The sequence below is a fragment of the Penicillium griseofulvum genome (assembly GCF_001561935.1).
Source record: "Penicillium griseofulvum strain PG3 chromosome Unknown contig_12, whole genome shotgun sequence".
Taxonomy (NCBI): Eukaryota; Fungi; Ascomycota; class Eurotiomycetes; order Eurotiales; family Aspergillaceae; genus Penicillium; species Penicillium griseofulvum.
In genome coordinates this window covers 392,800-410,202 of record NW_024467435.1, presented here as the reverse complement: position 1 = coordinate 410,202, position 17,403 = coordinate 392,800, and the positions used below count along the sequence as shown (strand labels likewise).

Genomic DNA, 17,403 nt, shown 5'->3' with positions numbered 1-17,403 from the left:
CTTCAATCCAGGCCATGAAGGTGGATCAAAGAGCCATGGTCCACGCATACCGTCACCTCTACCGACAGGGGTTGAAAGCGATTCAGTATTCGACACCGGGTCGCCATATGCTTCTAAAATCCTTGCGAAAATCCTATCGTTCCACCCCCTCCGAAGAGTTTGATCCTGTCAAAATCAACAACACCCTTCGTTTTCTCGGACGAGCTACCGAGGTCGCCGGCATGGAACACAAGATTTTGAAGAACCTTCTGTTAGCTAGGTATTGGGAACAAGGTCACCTTGTGAGAGAATCTCGCGTGTGAGTAACCATCGACAGAAGTGGAGAAGAAAGCCGCTGACTTGGCCTCAGTCCACGATCCCTGGGACTCGGTCATGTAGAGAACCAGTTGCGGACAAGCGTCTTTGACCATTACAATTTGGCACTTGACCGTTTGAATGAGAGTCTAGGGACATGTCTCAGATGATTCGGACTCCGCACTTCTCGACTTTTACGTCGGTGCTGATCCGACCCGCCACGCCAGATTATTATGCATCCGTTAGGCCTCAGTGCTTCCCTTGGGCATGAATCCACCTCGACGCGAGGCAACCCGCCCAAAAGGGAATTGCACATACCGGGTAATTACCATGGCCAGAACACCGGTACATGTCCCAATCGCACCAGGATTCTGTAGAACACGACGGCCGCCTTTGGGTCAGCATCGTGTGTTGTATTTCCAGGCAATCTTATGGCACACACGTTATGCCAACGGAACTATACACGCCTTGGTGTCTAATGCAACATTGTAGAGCCACTCCTGGTCTCCAGACTCGAGACTAGTTGACGGTAGCATTGCCCCCCCGCCTGAGCATAATGGCGCGGCAGCAAGACAGGATGGATGATGAGACTATGTGGTAGAATACTATCAGCAAATTCTAAAGCAAATGATAGTCCATTATATTTCCCAATAGTCCCTTATTTTCGAGTCAAATACATAAAAATCGTGCAATCAGCTCAGGCTCCAGCCCCAGAGCATGTGACGATGATTCAGCACCGGAGGCGGTGCCCGTGGACGTCACATGTCACGATGTCTGCTGTTTCAGCTCCAACTTTGGGTTTGATTTTGCTTGATTTCAAGCATCGAAAGTGATTAAGTGAGATGCCGGTCCACAGCCCTTCATGAGTGGTTTCATTTCCTCGCTACTGATCCATATTGGAATACGATCCCCCTTACCACCCAACCAGCCAGATGATGACCAAGCTAAAGTTCACCTGAATGAACAGACATACCCCTCGAGTGATAGTGAAGACCATAAATTTATTTTTCAACCGGGCCAAGATAACGGACATAAATCGAATTGCGGAGATGCGGGTGCGGGGTCCCTGCATAGCCCTCCTTTCTTCACAACCCTACCTAAAGAGATGGATGGCCGAAACTTGCAATCGGAGGGCACTCAATCAGTGACCCACAACACACCCGGAACAATCCAAAACATAACTACACCCACAGACGGCCCTTCTAATCCCACACATGAAATCGACGTCACCTCGCCGCCGGACAGTTCGGGAAATTCACAAGCTTCACATCCCAGCGAGGCGTTTAACTCGCACAATGAGCCACAATATGCAACTTCAGCAATAGCCATTGGCGAGCCTCGGCGATCTTTGGGCAGTGCCTTTGATCCAGAGGGTCTGGTACAGTCTTCGCTTCCAGCAGATGATGGAATGGGAGTTCTAAGAAGCAAGATCATCGCAATCAGGGAGTTGCGGCTCAGCAATGTTGAAAAGGCGCGAATGGTCCACAGTCTGATGACGGAAGGTTACAATTCGTCCCGTGACCGTGACTTGCTGAACGCCCCTGGTACGAGGGTATTATCAACCCCGTCGAGCCCACGGAGCTTGGGCCTGCCAACAAGCCCGAGAGCTCCTCGAGCCTCAGAGATCAATGCTTCTAGACCCGGTTCCCCATACTCTGAATCAGCTCCTCTATATGAGAGCACGTTCAATCTCACACCCGAAGATCTCCAGCCCACTTTCGTACCCAAAGCAGAATCAGAATCACCAGAACTTGAAACTGGTGATGAAGACTGTGACACAGAAGAACAAGATGAGACTACTCTTGGTTGTGTGCATTACCAACGCAATGTCAAACTCGAGTGCCATACTTGCAAAAAATGGTATACCTGCCGCTTCTGCCATGACGAAGTGGAAGACCACTCTCTCGTTCGTCGAGACACCGAACACATGCTCTGTATGCTATGCGGGCATGCACAGCCTGCAGCGCAGAACTGCCGACGGTGCAACGAACAAACTGCGCAGTATTATTGCGAGATTTGCAAGCTCTGGGATAATGACAGCAAAAAAAGCATCTACCATTGCACCGATTGCGGTATATGTCGAATTGGACAGGGACTGGGGAAGGATTTCTTCCATTGCCAGGTAAAGACTCCGACACAGGTCAGACGATATTGATACTGACGTCGTCATAGACATGCTCCGTTTGTCTTCCTATGTGCATTGAGAACACCCATCGTTGCATTGAACGGTCCACCCAGTGTGACTGTCCTATATGTGGTGACTACATGTTCACTTCTCCAGAAACTGTCGTAGTCATGCGATGTGGCCACAGCATTCACCACAAGTGTCTCTCAGAGTACTCCAAAAGCTCCTTTCGTTGTCCCATCTGTAGCAAGACCATCACCAACATGGAGTCGACATTCCGAAACCTAGATCGCACCATCGAGAGCCAGCCTATGCCCGAGGAATTCAAGGACACCAAAGGCCTTATTTACTGCAACGATTGCGGTTCAAAGTCAGTTGTCAAATATCATTGGCTCGGCTTAAGATGTGATTTGTATGTACCCCCTCCGAGAACAAATATAGGCGACATCTACTGATGACATCTAGATGTGAGTCGTACAATACGGCCCAACTTCGCATTTTGCACGGAGATATGTCTGCTCAACCCGAGGAAGAGTCCGGGGAAGACGTTCCTCGGCCTCGGTCGTCTTCGCTCATTGAAAACGATGACTCGATATCGTCTTCTCTGGCAACGTTAAATGTCAACAACACATCGGTTCCGCGTTCACGACTCAGTGTCCCTATGTCCCCCGAACCCGTTAGACGATTCTCATCCTATAACATCACTCGAGGCCGTGCTGTCTCGCCCGTCGTCAGCAACTACTTTGGACTACCGACTGAGCGTGAATCAGAGAAACCTTCATCTATGCCCTTCTTTGGGGGTCCATCTCGTGGCGAGAATGAGGACTACGGTGCATTGAATTTCTTGAGCAAGAAGCTTACATACCGCTATGGACTGTTTGGCAGTGAGACTAAATCGACTGAAAATATATCCGAAGCTGGGAACGAAGAAGATGACGGGGAGTCTTCTGACTCGGCTGAATCGGATGGTTCTCATGATAATGATAATGACGACGACGACGACGAGGAGGAAGATCAAGATCAAGATCACATCCAGATTTTCGGCCATCAATGAGGCTGATGCAAATCCGTGCGCGTGAACCCAGATGCCTGGTGGTGAGTTGATTTATCATCCTAGGAGATGTGACCCAACAGCTATCTGTTTGCATTCATCAATTACTCCTTGACAAATCATGCACCGAACAATGAACATTCTTCTACCCGGTTCATGGATTCGATCTCAAATGCATTATCAAACCCGTGTCCATCCCTGACCCGGTTGCACCGGAAGACAGACAGGCTCCTTTCAGGCAGTCTTCTGCGCTGAGATGATAGCTCCCCTCATTTTGTGTACATTTACACATGCGATGGCTACAAATGTGCCTTTGATCCGATGATTCATGGTTCAACATAGTTGACCAAGTAAAGGCCAACTCATCGCATTTGAGGAGGTTGGTTCTACATACATCAAGCAGCCGGCTTCGCTGCAGCATAGCGTTTATGTACTTATTCTTTTGTGTAGTGGTTGGTATTGTTGTGTTTCTTTGGTTCTTGCTGTTTTTGGGTGATTGTGTGTGTGTTATTGTTTGGTTGGGTGGTGGCGGGCTGTGCCAAAGCTGGTATCATGAAACGATAGAATTTGATTTCAAAAATTCTATCTTGGCTTCTACTAAATTTTCTCATTGGTTGTGGCATGCCGAATTCGGAACAGCTAGCCCTGGAGATAGCAAAGGATATCTCTACCTGGCTGAACTCTCAACTTTCGTATACAACATATGACCAAGCCACATCTGATATAGTCTGTAGCATCACGAGCCAATGTGTGTAGATGTAGATTACTGGGCCATTTCAAGGTGCAGCACTAACTGTAGTACATGGCCCTAATCACAGATGCAGATGACGAGAAGAGGCACGGGGCAGAATAGGAATTCGTGCTTATCGTATTTGCAAATCGATGAGGGTTGGACCTCGTAGAGATATCAGAACATGAATCGCCATACAATAATATTATATATAACATATACTACATACCAAATTCCCAGGCTATAAATAGGAAAATTGAAGCCCTCCAGGCCCGGGGCCCCGGGGGCTTATCACGCTTACATCAGCGTTGACGTTTTCTGCTTGCAGCCACGAGATTCCATTTCGAGGATCTACGTATCAGGCACGATGTCTGGTTTCATCACAGGCTGTTTTAGCTATTTAGCTGTTGATCTATTGACCTATTGAACTGATTCATTTTCCTTTCCCCCTAAATCTCCTGAAACAAGGCACGGATCCCTCCCCCAGCCGAGTGATGCGCTTGTCTTTGGCTCCTTGATTTCAGCTAGATTGCTCCTTTTTATCTTCAAAAGACATTTGAAATCACTCGACTGGGAATCCTATAACCTAGTTAAAAGAAGTGAAAAACTCCTGTGAACAAGTCTTTTCCAATCTCTTATCAGTGCCCCGCCGATTCTCTCTTCGCTTTTATCAGTTCCGCGTCGCACCGTGTACTATGATCCGTCGCAACTCCGACATCGAGATCCAGCTCCCGGATGCTGGTCCAACACCTCTTTCACCCGAATCCCTGAGCAATCTCGATGTGGAGATGCTCTTGGACGAGCCAGCACTTCCCTTGAGTCTCCCACCACACATCGCAGCCCGGTTCTACCGCAAAAGCAGTAAAGCCCGCCGTTCCTCCGCTTCATCGCGACGGAGCTCAGTGTCCTCCTTACACTCCCAAAATTCGAACGCGTCCTCGAATGCCTCGCCAAGTGCGGATCATATTGCTCAACACCTCCGCCGCACGTCCATTCTAGAGAGCCGAAAGGCACGACTCGCTGATCGTGCATTGCATGCGGAGAAAGTGAGGCTGCGAGCCGCTCTGGCTAAAGCAGCTACAAGAAATCTACAATTCGAAGAGAGAGCGCTAGCAGCTCAACAGGCCCGGGAGCGCCTGCTCGCCGATATCACCGCCAAGTGCGAGGATCAGGTCAAACGGGCTAAGAAGAAGGCCGAGGATCATCGGGAGAAGAAAGCTGCTGAACAAGCTCGCTTGCGTCTGGAAATGGCGGAGAAGTTTGCGGAGGCAGAGAAACGGCGCACATTATACCAGCAAACCCACCGCCGTCAACGCACTAGCAGCTTGCCAGCCACGGAGGAAAAGAAGATGTCCCGAGAGGTCACCAAATCGTTGACGCGGGATGCGGCTGCGCGGAAGATCCAACGTGTATGGAGAACCCATAACGCGAAGATGATTATGCAGCAGTTCCAGTCGTTGAACCTGTCTGTGAACCGAGTTCGCGACATGACCTTTGAAGAAGTTGGCGCTCTCCTTTCTAATAACAAGCTGCTCGACACTATGACGAAAGTCATACGACTCTGTGGTCTGCAAGATGTGGAAGGCGGAGCCATGGGTCAGAGGGGTGCAGTACGCACATTTCTCAGCAGTTATCTCATTGTCACTCACCCGAAAGAGGTTCTGAGCAGCAATGGAGACCAGGAGCAAGATCTGATTGCCAAGGCCCGAGAGTTGCTGGCAGCCTTTGATCAGGTCACGGCACTGCTATCGTCAGGCTGTTGCTCTCCATCTGTGATCACTGCGGATCTCCAGACTTTGTGTGAATCTCACAATGTGTTTTTCTCTGCTTTCCATGCTTGGAAATCCCACGACTCTAGCGTACTGATTGAGATCATGGTTGCGCAGTTTGTCGAATTGGAGTTGATTTGGCAGACAGTCAAAGATGATAAAGCTGGCGGTGCTGCAGAGGACTACAGACAGGGTATCCGGCAGAACCAGGTCCTTTTGCTCGCTCGTCTGAAAAGACTTGCGGGACCTGATCGACACATGGAGATGATTCGAGATTCATTGAAGAAGGCCAAGCGAGAGAAGAAGAGGGCTGCCTCCAAGCAAGCTATTCCCCGGTCTGCTGAAGCTCCTCCTCCAGCCACAGAAGCTACGCAGAGCGTTACATCGCCTCTTAGCGAGCCATTCACAAATATTGATGCCGCAGTGTTCCAAGAGCTAGACAAGCAGCGGACGTCTCCCCATGAGAGATTCACCAAGATCCTCACCCCTCTACCTGAAAACCGGGAGCTGGTGCATGAACTTCTCATCAACAAAGAGTTCAAGATCGAGGAAGCGCCATACACTGAACCGCGCAGGCAGATTATGAAGCAGATGTGCGACACCATGAGAAAAGGAGTGGAAGCTGGACACAGCACCAACTGGATTGTCGCCATGGCTACAGTGATTCAAGATCGCTTGCTGCGCTCACTCCAACGGGGCAATTCCCTTTACGTGATAATTAGTGAAACCTTGGACCCAAAACTGGTTCAGGGGCAGTGCGAGGCTGGCACATTCTCCTATGATAATTTCTTCGACTTCATGAACAACATTTTACCTCGCCTATGCGCTCCTTACCGCGATCCTGTGGTCACGGCATACATTGAGGACACTTCGGGCGATGCGATCGACCGGCTGGCTCGATTGATGAGCATTATTGACCTGCTATCGCTTGACCAAACTAATTTCATGATCCAGCTTGCTGCACCCCAGCTCATCGAGGAAGCTCCGGGTTATGAGCAGCGGGCATTCGACCGCGACATCACAGACGGGACTATCAACCTAGGCAAGACTCGCCGGTTTTGGAGGACTCATCGCAAGATCATCGTTGATGAGATGAAGAAGCGAGACCCGGAAGGCATCCAAGGAGAACCACGCCCACCACCAGCACGAGTCTACGCCCAAGGTCTTGCCGACACCGTTCTAAGCAATGCGGTTGTATCCGAGGATCTAGTTCCAGAGACTCTGAGCCTCGATCGCCGACGCCTCGAACGGCTGCATGCCAGGGCATTCCAAATTGTAGCAACAGCTTCCATCCTATTGACGGCAAAGAACCTTCTCAAGCGAGACGCACGGTCTCAATGGAAGCCCGAAGCCGATCGGATCCTGTCCCTGGACTTCAACGAGATCAGCGCAGAGCGAGTACAATCTATTCTCGAATCGACGCATCCGATGCCACCCACTGCGAGCGCCCAGCTCGCAGCTACTATCAAACGAGTGCTCGGACCCGTCGCCACGGCATGTCTTGCAACCGTACCCCAGCTGGTGACTTCAGAGACCTCTGCCTCAGACGCGTCCTCGACGGACTCACAAGGAACCACCGCGTCTAGCTTCTCGGACCCGGTAACAAAACTCATTCTCTCTCGCCTTCGCAGCCATGTTCTATCGCGTCTCAGCGCATCGAGTGCCTCTGAGCGGGTGCGGGCTACTACCACGGCCAGTCAGAATCTAGCTGGAGCGGGTATGCCAGAGTTTGTTAATGAGGTTGGAAAGTTGGTAGAAGAATTGGAAAAGGTCCGGGAGGTGGATTGGCTTTGCCATGGGGCGATATATGAAGGTTTATACAAAGAACGTGTTCCAACACAATAAAGGGCGTTCTAGAAGGGCATATACATATAATGTCTTTGTGAGTGGAATTTGGACTGGGCAGATTGGTATACTAGTTTCTAGGGCTATGGAGTTAATGAGAGTGAATACTTTCTTATATTCATCAAATTTCCTATAAAATCTCCAATATAAAAATCCCTTGAAAGTCCCTATCTTCACTATCTAATCAGCAACTCCCCCTCCACAACCAAAAATCCAACCTCAACCTCACCCTAATCCCTTCAATCCCTTCAATTCTCCAAGAAACATAATTATGTCTCCAAAATTTACAATAACACATCTATCCGACCTAACACCCCCCTCCCAAGAACGAACCTGGCTCACAGCCCCGCACCCAACTCTCCCAATAGTCGCAACCTGCAGTTCAGACAAGACCATCCGAGTCTACTCCCTCACAAACTTCACCCTCCTCTCCACAATCACAGGAGGCCACAAGCGCTCCGTCCGCACAGCAGCATGGAAGCCACACATGACGGGGGAGTCCGTCCTGGCGACGGGCAGTTTCGACGCAACAGTCGGCATCTGGCGGCGATGGGATAGTTATGGACAGGAAGACGGTGTCGGGATGGGGATGGGCAGTGGCGATAAACAGATCCCGGCCGATAATTTAACAGTTCCTAACGGTGCCGGTACTGGTACCGGCACCCCAGACCGCGAAGAAGACGAAGAAGAATGGCGCTTTGCAGTTCTGCTTGACGGCCACGACAGCGAAGTCAAGTCGGTATCATGGTCTGCATCAGGGATGCTACTTGCGACCTGCTCACGCGACAAGTCAATTTGGATCTGGGAGGATCTTGACGACGGCGATAACAACTTCGAGACCGTTGCTGTAATGCAGGAACACGGGGGCGATGTAAAATGTGTTTCGTGGCATCCTTCCGAGGAGTGTCTTGCTAGCGCGAGCTACGACGATACCATCCGGCTATGGCGGGAGGATCTCGATGATTGGGGCCAGGTAGCATGCATCAAGGGACATGAGGGGACAGTTTGGTTTTTGGATTGGGAGGGAGAAGAAGCCGAGAATTGGAACGGGCCAATTTCGGATTCGGATTCCGTTTCTGAGTCTGATCTGAGCGCTTTAAGAGCTCAGTGGCGTTCCCAAACAGCGCTTTCCGGTCCACGTCTCGTATCCTGCTCGGACGACCGCACCGTGCGCGTGTGGCGGCGCCAGCCGAAGGAATCACAACAGAACGGGGCACTGTCTTCTGCGGCGACGGGGATCCCGAGTATCATCCGACCCAGTGGGACGGATGAGGTTTGGGAGGAGGGTACTGTGCTTCCGCATGCGCATGAACTACCTGTTTATGCTGTTGCGTGGAGTAAGCGGACTGGACTTGTTGCTTCGACTGGTGCAGATGGAAGAATTGCGATCTATGAGGAGCGATTCGTTACTCGAGAGCAGGAGCAAGGTGATTCAGATGCTATGGATACTACGTCTGATGTGTTGCGGACGGAGTGGGTACTTGTTGGTGTTCAGGATGGGGCCCATGGAATTTATGAGATCAATCATGTTGCTTGGGCTAAGAGGGCAGATCGGGAGTCTGGTGGTGAGGAAGTGCTTGTTTCAACAGCCGATGATGGAAGTGTCAAGGTTTGGACTGTAACGCGGTGATGGAATTGGCTGGGTCTGGATAATTTATAGACAACATTCTTGTATTTAGAAGAATATATAATGTCACCCGGGCATTGTTAAAAAGGCAGCTATATAGATGAAAACAGATACTAAGCGCTTAGAGACTACTTAGGTGTTGACACATGAGCTTCGTCAATTGAGTAAAGTACTATGTAGTCAGGCTATAGCAGATATCAAATGAACCCCATATTTAAAATTAGATCAAAACTCCCAGAACACCGTCTACTTTATACAGATGCCAAGCCATTTCAAAAACATACTCAGGAAGACCGGTGGTTTTCACTTCCTGGATGAAAGGCATCATCATCACTAGCTTCGCCAACAGCGTAATCCTCTCGCTCGATCCCAGGAGAATGAAGCTGGTCAAGCTCAGATTCATCAAAATCACCAGCCTCAACATCACCAGAACGCTTGCTCTGGAATCTGTTGAGAATAGATGCATTGTCCAACGTATCATTATTTGAAACACCCTTGTAGCCCTCGCGAGCACGACGACTGCGCCAGATGAAAATGCCCCAAGCGGTCACTCCGATAATCACAACGATGAGAGCAGCCTCGCCAGACTTAGTATATGCGTGTATTTTAGTCTGTTTCAGCCTCTCCTTTTCATTCTCCTGCGCAGCAGTACTATTAGCTTGTCCCCCAACCGCAGTCTGGGGCAACTTCTCGCCGTCAATGCGTGAATCGGAAGGCTGGCCACCGATGCTGGCGATATCGACTTTCATGAAGCGATCGAGCATGTCGCGACTCTGGCGAGGGTTGTCGAATGGAACCATGTGGCTGGAGTTGTAGAATAGCACGTAAGTGAGGTTACGAGCAGATTGGTATATGCCAGCGGGTTCGTCTTCGAAGGACCAGTCGTGACGCGGGGCCCAAACGCCCGGAGACGTTTCGAACCCGGTGCCACCCTTCCATTTCATGTTGTGAATCAGAGTCTCTGTCCCGATGTGGTTACAGATAAGGTCTTTGTCGCCGCTGAAGAGCAGGACGTTGATGCCCGATTCGATCAGACCTGGAAGCAGCTGGACGGAGGGGATGGAATTCTTTGCAGTGAAGGCCATGTGGACCATACCAGCGCATTCTGTCCAGCCGGATTTCTTTGCTGGGTTAATGTTCAGGGCTTTGACGACATCCGGTCGCTGGAGATACGGCTCAATGTTTTTCAGGTCGGGGGGCCAGTTCATGCCACAAGATTTAGCCTTGTCCTTGAGACGGACATCGTACATGTTGTAACACTTCTGATCTTCGGTGGTGAGATCGAGGAATTGTTGCAAGACTAGCTCACACGCGTCAACATCCAGTTTGTTCTTTGCGCTGGGGGTCTCCAGTTTCGAGAGACAGACTTCATTGAGTGCGTTTATGTTGTGGTGGAGTGATGTGCCTGGTTTGATGAGACCTTCTCTCTCGATATACTTAAAGTACGACGGGTACTGGTCGGCAGGAGAGATCCAACCGTTACCGATCAGCAAACCCTTGATAGGCCACTCTGTGCCTCCGTTTTCTGCAACGCCCTTGTTACGATCGTGAATAGCCTTTGCGATATATGGGATGTGCTGGCCGGCATACGATTCACCAGCGATATATAGCTGTAACACAGTTAGAGATATGATGTAGTAGAGGAGAAGGGAAACGTACGTCATCGCTGGCATATTCGGGGAATAGCTCAAAGAACTTGTCCAAGAAGATAATGAAGTGAGCAGCCATCTCGTCTAGCTCGTGGAGATAGCTATTAGTGTTCACATAGCTGAAACCGGTACCGACGGGGTTATCAACGAAGAGCAGGTTGGCAAACTCATCCCACCTGCCCTCGTTGTACTTCAACGTATGGTCGTCCTGAAGTCGGTAGGGTCCAACTTCCATCAATGCGCCATCCATAGAACTACATCCTGGGCCACCATTTAGCCAAATGACAGTGCGCTGTCGGTTTGCGATGTGACGGTTCTGGAAATGCCAGAAGAACAGGTTGCCGTTGGTGTTGGGATCGACCTCGATATGTCTATAGTTATCGCATTAGAAAAGGCCCCAAAGTTCAAAAGAGGTGCAACCTAGGAACTCACCCAGCATGCATCTTCAAGAAAGGGCCTTCCGGCGCCCCAGGTAATGAGTGCACATAATAATCAGCCGCCGAACTAGCTAACACCGAGGTCGGGTTTAATAGCAGCGATATTGCGGATAATAATATTGTGGTACCCTTCATGGAAGGGAGGAATGGTATTGGGAGCATTTCAGCCAGAGTATCGTTCAAGTAAAGGTGTACGGAGTAGTCGAGTGTCCCGGGAGGGACTCGTAGATGCGGGATTAACAGATCATCGAATTCGAGGATGGACAGAGGAAACAGTTGAAATGGACAGGTTTAAGCAAATAAAGGGAAATCCCAAAAGTTAAGGTCAGGAGTGTACGAATTAGAATGACGAAGTTCAAAGGGAACATTGAAAGCCGGGTGAAATGATACTGTAATTACAGGTAATTATAGACCGCCACTCAAGGCTTACCTACTCTCCGTCTTTTAACTACATATACGTATATATACATCTATATATATAGATATATACGTGTATATGAATTATGGATATAGATATTAGTATGTAAATATAAATGTATATATATTGGTTTAATGTATAATAAATATTCAAGTTATATATATAGATGTTTTGATGTATTGTACTGTGTATTTGATTATATAATCCAATGTCTCAGGCTAATTTGGGAAATTTTTACTATATATGGAGTATACGGAGTATACGGATCAACTCATTTTGGAAATTTGAATACCTTCAACTTTTACTAGACAACCACAGAATATCTTGAAACTCCCTGAAACCCGAAACAGTATCCCCTTGCCGATCTTTAATTTTAGATCTTCAGCTAGCGTATATTAGAAATCAAGAGACTTGTCCGCATCATTCTTAATAAGATCCACCATTCCCTAAACTGTTAGCTTATTTCTCTCTGGTAATTCGATAATCTTACATCAGGCATAATAGGTTGCTCATTAGCATCCTTGACATAACGGAAAGGCATCTCGGTGCGTTCATGCTCATTGATGATCAATTCCGGGTAGTCGACATATTGAATGTCATCGAGAGGAACTTGATAAAGATCAGCATATAGCACATATATCTAGATTTTGTACTCACTTTTCTCATGAACAACCAAACGAGTAACTCGCACAGCAGTATCAGTAGTCATCTGCTTAGGCCCCAATCGGCGGCCGACATATCCTTTCTTTCTCAATTCCGAGGTACGATCTACAAAAAGGTCAGTCTCTAGTTGACATGGAGAGAAAGAAAAAAAAAAAAAATTCAACAACGTACCTCTAGGCGGGTCATCGCCTACAGCAGTTAACAGTAAAAGGTCAGCCTGAACTTCAATACGGATATCGTGGGGTAATTAATTTCTCATACCAAGGATACCACCGAATAAAAAGACTTCAAAAATATCACCATCCTCGGGACTCAATTCAACCTGAGCGGAGGGGTCTAGCAAGCAGACCTTATCTTTGCGGTCGGCGAAGATCTCTTCGACACTACGCTGCTCGACCTCGAGACCCTTAGTAGCGGCCAGTTCTGCAGGCATCTGCAGCTCAGCGGGCACAGAGCTGAGCATGAATCTTGCCCCGCGGTCGTGGGATTCACGAGCAATACAGGCATATTCCAGTGTGGACCATGGTCCTAGTTCAGGATCCAAATGTTCAACTACAAAAGTTGGTTGAGTCATGGTTGAGATGTGTGAAGTCATGGGGAAAGAGGGAAAAAAAAGAAAAAAAATCTTGGGAAGTTCAGATTCTGTCGGTTCCACTGTGGTGACGGTTACAATCCAATTGTATTAGATATTTAATTGTGAGAGATAATGAAGATGGTGTATATATCGCCACTTTATATTCTTTGAATAGAATGGATAAATTAGAGTAAAAAGAGATAAACTACTATATAACTCAGATATCACATATGTAGTTATATAGTATATATAAATAAAAAAACCCCGTAGTTATCCAAATAGAATCCCACACATCAACATCTCCTTTTAATTTCAAAAGAATTTATTTATTCCTATTGAATTTATTCTATTATTCTCCTTCTCTTTCAAGTCTCCCGTCTCCCCCGGTCACACACCTCCAACTTCTCCCCGCCTTATCTTTCCCGATTCCCCTCCAACTTCAACTTACTTTCTTCAACCATCCCATCATGAATCCCCACCAGCAGAACAAAGTGGATATCAATGTAAGTACTTTTACTATTTTATACCATTATAACTAATAAATCAGTCCCTGAGCCCAGAGGAGCAGCGCCTGCTGCGTCTCTATGGCAAGATGCCCACCAAGAAAGACGTCCTCCAAAACAAGCTTAAGGTAAGTCAAATACTAAACCCCCCCCCCCCTAAAAATACCATTCTAATATTTAATTTCCTATAGGAACGCAAATACTTTGACTCAGGTGACTACGCTCTCAGCAAAGCCGGCAAAGCCTCCGACGTAGGCGTCACCAATATCGGATCCCGCCACCCAGTGCCGGAGAATATCCCGCACCTAACCTCAACCTCACCGGGTGTCAACAACTCTGCGAATAATGGAAGTGTCAGTTCCCAGGGTGGACAACAGATTCCTGGCAGCATCAGCGGACATCCTGGATCGATCGGGTTCCAAAGCCGCAGCCCAATTAAGGATGGGGGTAGCTTCCTCCACCGGGGCTCCAGTCTCAGCGAGGGTGAAGCAAGCTCTGGTCTGGCCTCTGGATCAGTGCAGGGTGAGCAGGAGCTTAGTGTCAGTCCCCCTGCTGCAAGAGAAGGTGTCCCTATCCGTAAATGATATATCCTCCACTACACTAGTGGTTGTTATGAGGGCGATTGCATGCATATCTTTTGAATGGGGTCTGTTGATTTCACTTTCAAAAGCCTGGCGCTATGGGAATTTCTTTTTTCTTTTTTTTTTCAATTTGACTTTTGTGAATGGGGATTGCACTGCCGGACAGAGCAAGAGTGGCAGAGATTAGTGCTTGGACTGGTCCTATTGACAGTTCTCTCACTGTCCACTGTTTTGCTCTTTATTGTCTCGACTTTTTCTCTGCCATTTACCATCTATCATCATCTGTGGCATTGGATTTTTTTTTTATCTATTTTTCTTGACTTTTACTCTCCTTGTCCATATCTAGTTCATACGACAAGACTCTTGTGATAATTTACTTGCCTTTCCATTCTTGCGATAATTTGTTCTCCATTATGTCCGCCTGTATCCCTATTTGGCTATGCTATGTAGCCAATTTGTGATTTCGATTCTTTTTTATGACTTCTCTCGTGTTATACTATCCAATTTGTCCAATGGAAAAGTCATTCTACACATTGTACACGTATAATCTACTCTTATCATTTCTATATGTTGTAAGCAATGCCCATATAGTAGGTAGTTACAATAGTCCAAAGGAACAGATATTTATCTCTACAACTATGGAGCTAATTAGATCATATTGTGAGGACGCTATATAACCGTATTTTTGCATACTATAAACCTGAAAACATTTAAAAAGCACATCAAAAAACGTCTTTAATCTCATCAACTGAATTAATCATATTATAGATAAATGGCCTGAAATTAAACTTCCCAAAGCAAAGCTAAAAATGAGGATGTACTTAGGAAGCGAATTCGAATAAATTAATGGTTCTCTATAACGCTACGAGCCAAGTTCTATAACATTCGAAGAAAACGAATATCTATTAGACCCCAGCGCCTGGCAAGAAAATACAGAAGAAAGAACCAGGTATCCTATGTACAAGTAGTGATTTCAAACCCATGAGACTGTGAAGTAAGATTCGGCTGAGAGGCAAGGGGAAACTAGGAAGCTGCGAATAGTATGAGCAAGATAGCAGAGGGTATAAGTGTCGAACTGGATAAAAGTGGCAATTCAGGATGGATATGGAAAAGAAAAAAGAAACAGGTTTATCTGGTATCGTCGAGTCATGATAAGGGGGTGTGGCATAGTGAACAGAGTGTTGTTTGCATCGAGACACGAGGCAAACAAATACACCCATATAGCAAGAAGGGCATGCTTGGCGAGCGAGGAAGAGCAGGGGAGTGGCGTAAAACCAAATCCAATCAAAAGCAAGACTGGTGATATATGGCGTCAGGGCAGTCGAAACTATTCTAAAGGACTCGCTCTTCCGTAGCTGTAGCATAGGTGCGCCAAGGTCATTGGCGAAATTTCCAGACAAATCGCCGCTGACCTTTCAATGTCCAGGTTGCTGCAAGATAGGTCACTTGGTAGAATTCTGACCGACTGGACTCATGCAGCAATATGCCACAGCAAAGGAGGAAAGAAGGCCGATTCGATTGGCCTTCGAAAGAAGGAAAGCGCAGACATGTTGACTTGTCATTCAGTCAGTTTTCCAGTGACCTGCCACTCCGTTGTCGAGGTCGTTGGTTTCCCCAAGCCAGAGCTCGACCGCATAGAGAGAAATTGTGCAAGCAAGATTAATCCAACGCCATGGGTTACCACCGCCATTGCCTTGACTGCTCCACCATTCGCCGCTGCCACCCATTGCTTGTGATGTGGATGCGAAGTGCTGCATGAGGAGACTGGTATAGACGGCGATGAGAATGCTCGGGGCGAAGTAGCTCAGGAAGCCTAGAACTTGGCCTGCTGCATCGGTATCATCAATGGAAGCTTCCTGTGAAAGCGCGCGGGCGCCAGACTCGCGGACAGCGGGGATGATGCGCGTCGATGCATATAGTACGAGCAGGCGATACGCGAGGGAGATGAGAACGGAGGGTGTGACAGCGCTGAAAACGGCGGTAATAACGTTGAAGCCTGCATGAATAATCGACGGCAGAGTGGACAGTGCGTGCATCAGGGTTGTGTACGACGCCATAATGATAGGAGGCAGTGGAGGGAAGTCTCCGACCTGGGAGGGCGAGGGTATTTGTTCCACGGGGTGCGATGGCTGGTAGTCCGTGAAGATCTGGTAGATGCAGAGCACGACATAGGCGAAGAGGAGAGAGCTTTCGACTGGGTTACCGCGACCACTTCCAATACCCCAGGCACACAGAATGACGGCGCATGTGACGGAGACTCCAATCAAGGCGGCATCAACGTTGGAGATTTCGGGGAATTGCAAAACACGCCAGAGGAAGTAAACTGAGCTAGAGATGACCGTAGCGGACAAGACCAAGAGGCCGATCTAAGACAAGGGTTAGTTTCTATCGCGACATTCATGGGAGATCAAAGAAACATACCATCCAGGTATCGCTGCGTCCTCCTCGGTTGACGAGCCAGCGGGTAATTTGCCCAGCGGCTTGAATTACCAGTAAACTGCAAAATCCCTCTGCCAGCTGGAAAACCGGGGTAGACCATCTTAGAAGTCTATCCCAGTTGCCGAGGGTCACAGTTTCCACTAGGCCATCGCGACCAAATAGCCATTCCTGAATAGAGGAATCCTGGGCCCTCTTGCCGCTGAAAGTGCGCTCGACCCATCCTGCGCTGTCGGAATCAACCGAGAATCGATTCAGTGACCAAATCAGAAGGACCAAGATTACAGCCCATTGTATAAAGCGGAGGACGGCGATGATAGAGGAACGGAACCACGATCGGTCAGGAGTGGTAACCTTCAACAGCGAGACGAGGAAGTAAAAGGTGGCTAATGAAAGCGAAAAGGCCAGGCCACATGTCTTGCCGCCCACATCGAAAGCTAGTGGGATTGACGAGACAGTGATGGCGAGGAACAAGGCCGACGAAAAGACTCGAAAGAGCCACATCGGACCGCGGAAGGGGTAATGCCTGAAATCGAGGTGGGTAACTTGATGTGTTCAGAGCTGGATGGGGAGAGAGAAGTTAAGGAGGGGGGAAGACTGTTTTTCTTTTTTTTTTTTTTTCTTCGAGCTTATCGTTGAACTTCACGTTGGTTTCAAGAAAAATATTGGAATTCCTTTTTAAAAGAAAAGAAAAGACCTGA

The 17,403-nt window shown here is 48.2% G+C and overlaps 6 protein-coding genes across 6 annotated transcripts; 3 read left to right on the top strand and 3 right to left on the bottom strand.

The window, feature by feature from the left end:
• Nucleotides 1-4,895: 4,895 nt before the first annotated feature.
• PGRI_090460 (IQ calmodulin-binding motif domain protein) lies at nucleotides 4,896-7,814 on the top strand (the record flags this gene model as incomplete). The annotated part of the gene is made up of 1 exon (XM_040796759.1): nucleotides 4,896-7,814. One exon carries the CDS (start codon nucleotides 4,896-4,898, stop codon nucleotides 7,812-7,814), a length of 2,919 nt encoding a protein of 972 aa, XP_040650189.1.
• A 271-nt stretch (nucleotides 7,815-8,085) lies between these two features.
• Nucleotides 8,086-9,444, top strand: cia1 (iron-sulfur cluster assembly protein CIA1; the record flags this gene model as incomplete). The annotated part of the gene is made up of 1 exon (XM_040796758.1): nucleotides 8,086-9,444. One exon carries the CDS (start codon nucleotides 8,086-8,088, stop codon nucleotides 9,442-9,444), a length of 1,359 nt encoding a protein of 452 aa, XP_040650188.1.
• Nucleotides 9,445-9,725: 281 nt separating this feature from the next.
• On the bottom strand, nucleotides 9,726-11,689 carry kexA (serine-type carboxypeptidase kexA; the record flags this gene model as incomplete). Its single annotated transcript, XM_040796757.1, has 4 exons — nucleotides 9,726-11,051; nucleotides 11,101-11,461; nucleotides 11,523-11,598; nucleotides 11,656-11,689. 4 exons carry the CDS (start codon nucleotides 11,687-11,689, stop codon nucleotides 9,726-9,728), a joined length of 1,797 nt encoding a protein of 598 aa, XP_040650187.1.
• Nucleotides 11,690-12,340: 651 nt separating this feature from the next.
• On the bottom strand, nucleotides 12,341-13,182 carry PGRI_090430 (SAM-dependent methyltransferase; the record flags this gene model as incomplete). The annotated part of the gene is made up of 5 exons (XM_040796756.1): nucleotides 12,341-12,391; nucleotides 12,436-12,554; nucleotides 12,603-12,713; nucleotides 12,780-12,797; nucleotides 12,870-13,182. 5 exons carry the CDS (start codon nucleotides 13,180-13,182, stop codon nucleotides 12,341-12,343), a joined length of 612 nt encoding a protein of 203 aa, XP_040650186.1.
• Nucleotides 13,183-13,649: 467 nt separating this feature from the next.
• PGRI_090420 (endosulfine family protein) lies at nucleotides 13,650-14,269 on the top strand (the record flags this gene model as incomplete). Its single annotated transcript, XM_040796755.1, has 3 exons — nucleotides 13,650-13,685; nucleotides 13,730-13,813; nucleotides 13,877-14,269. The coding sequence occupies 3 exons, from the start codon at nucleotides 13,650-13,652 to the stop codon at nucleotides 14,267-14,269; spliced, it is 513 nt and encodes a 170-aa protein (XP_040650185.1).
• Nucleotides 14,270-15,828: 1,559 nt separating this feature from the next.
• On the bottom strand, nucleotides 15,829-17,206 carry PGRI_090410 (ICE2 family protein; the record flags this gene model as incomplete). Its single annotated transcript, XM_040796754.1, has 2 exons — nucleotides 15,829-16,632; nucleotides 16,688-17,206. 2 exons carry the CDS (start codon nucleotides 17,204-17,206, stop codon nucleotides 15,829-15,831), a joined length of 1,323 nt encoding a protein of 440 aa, XP_040650184.1.
• Between the last annotated feature and the right edge of the window lie 197 nt (nucleotides 17,207-17,403).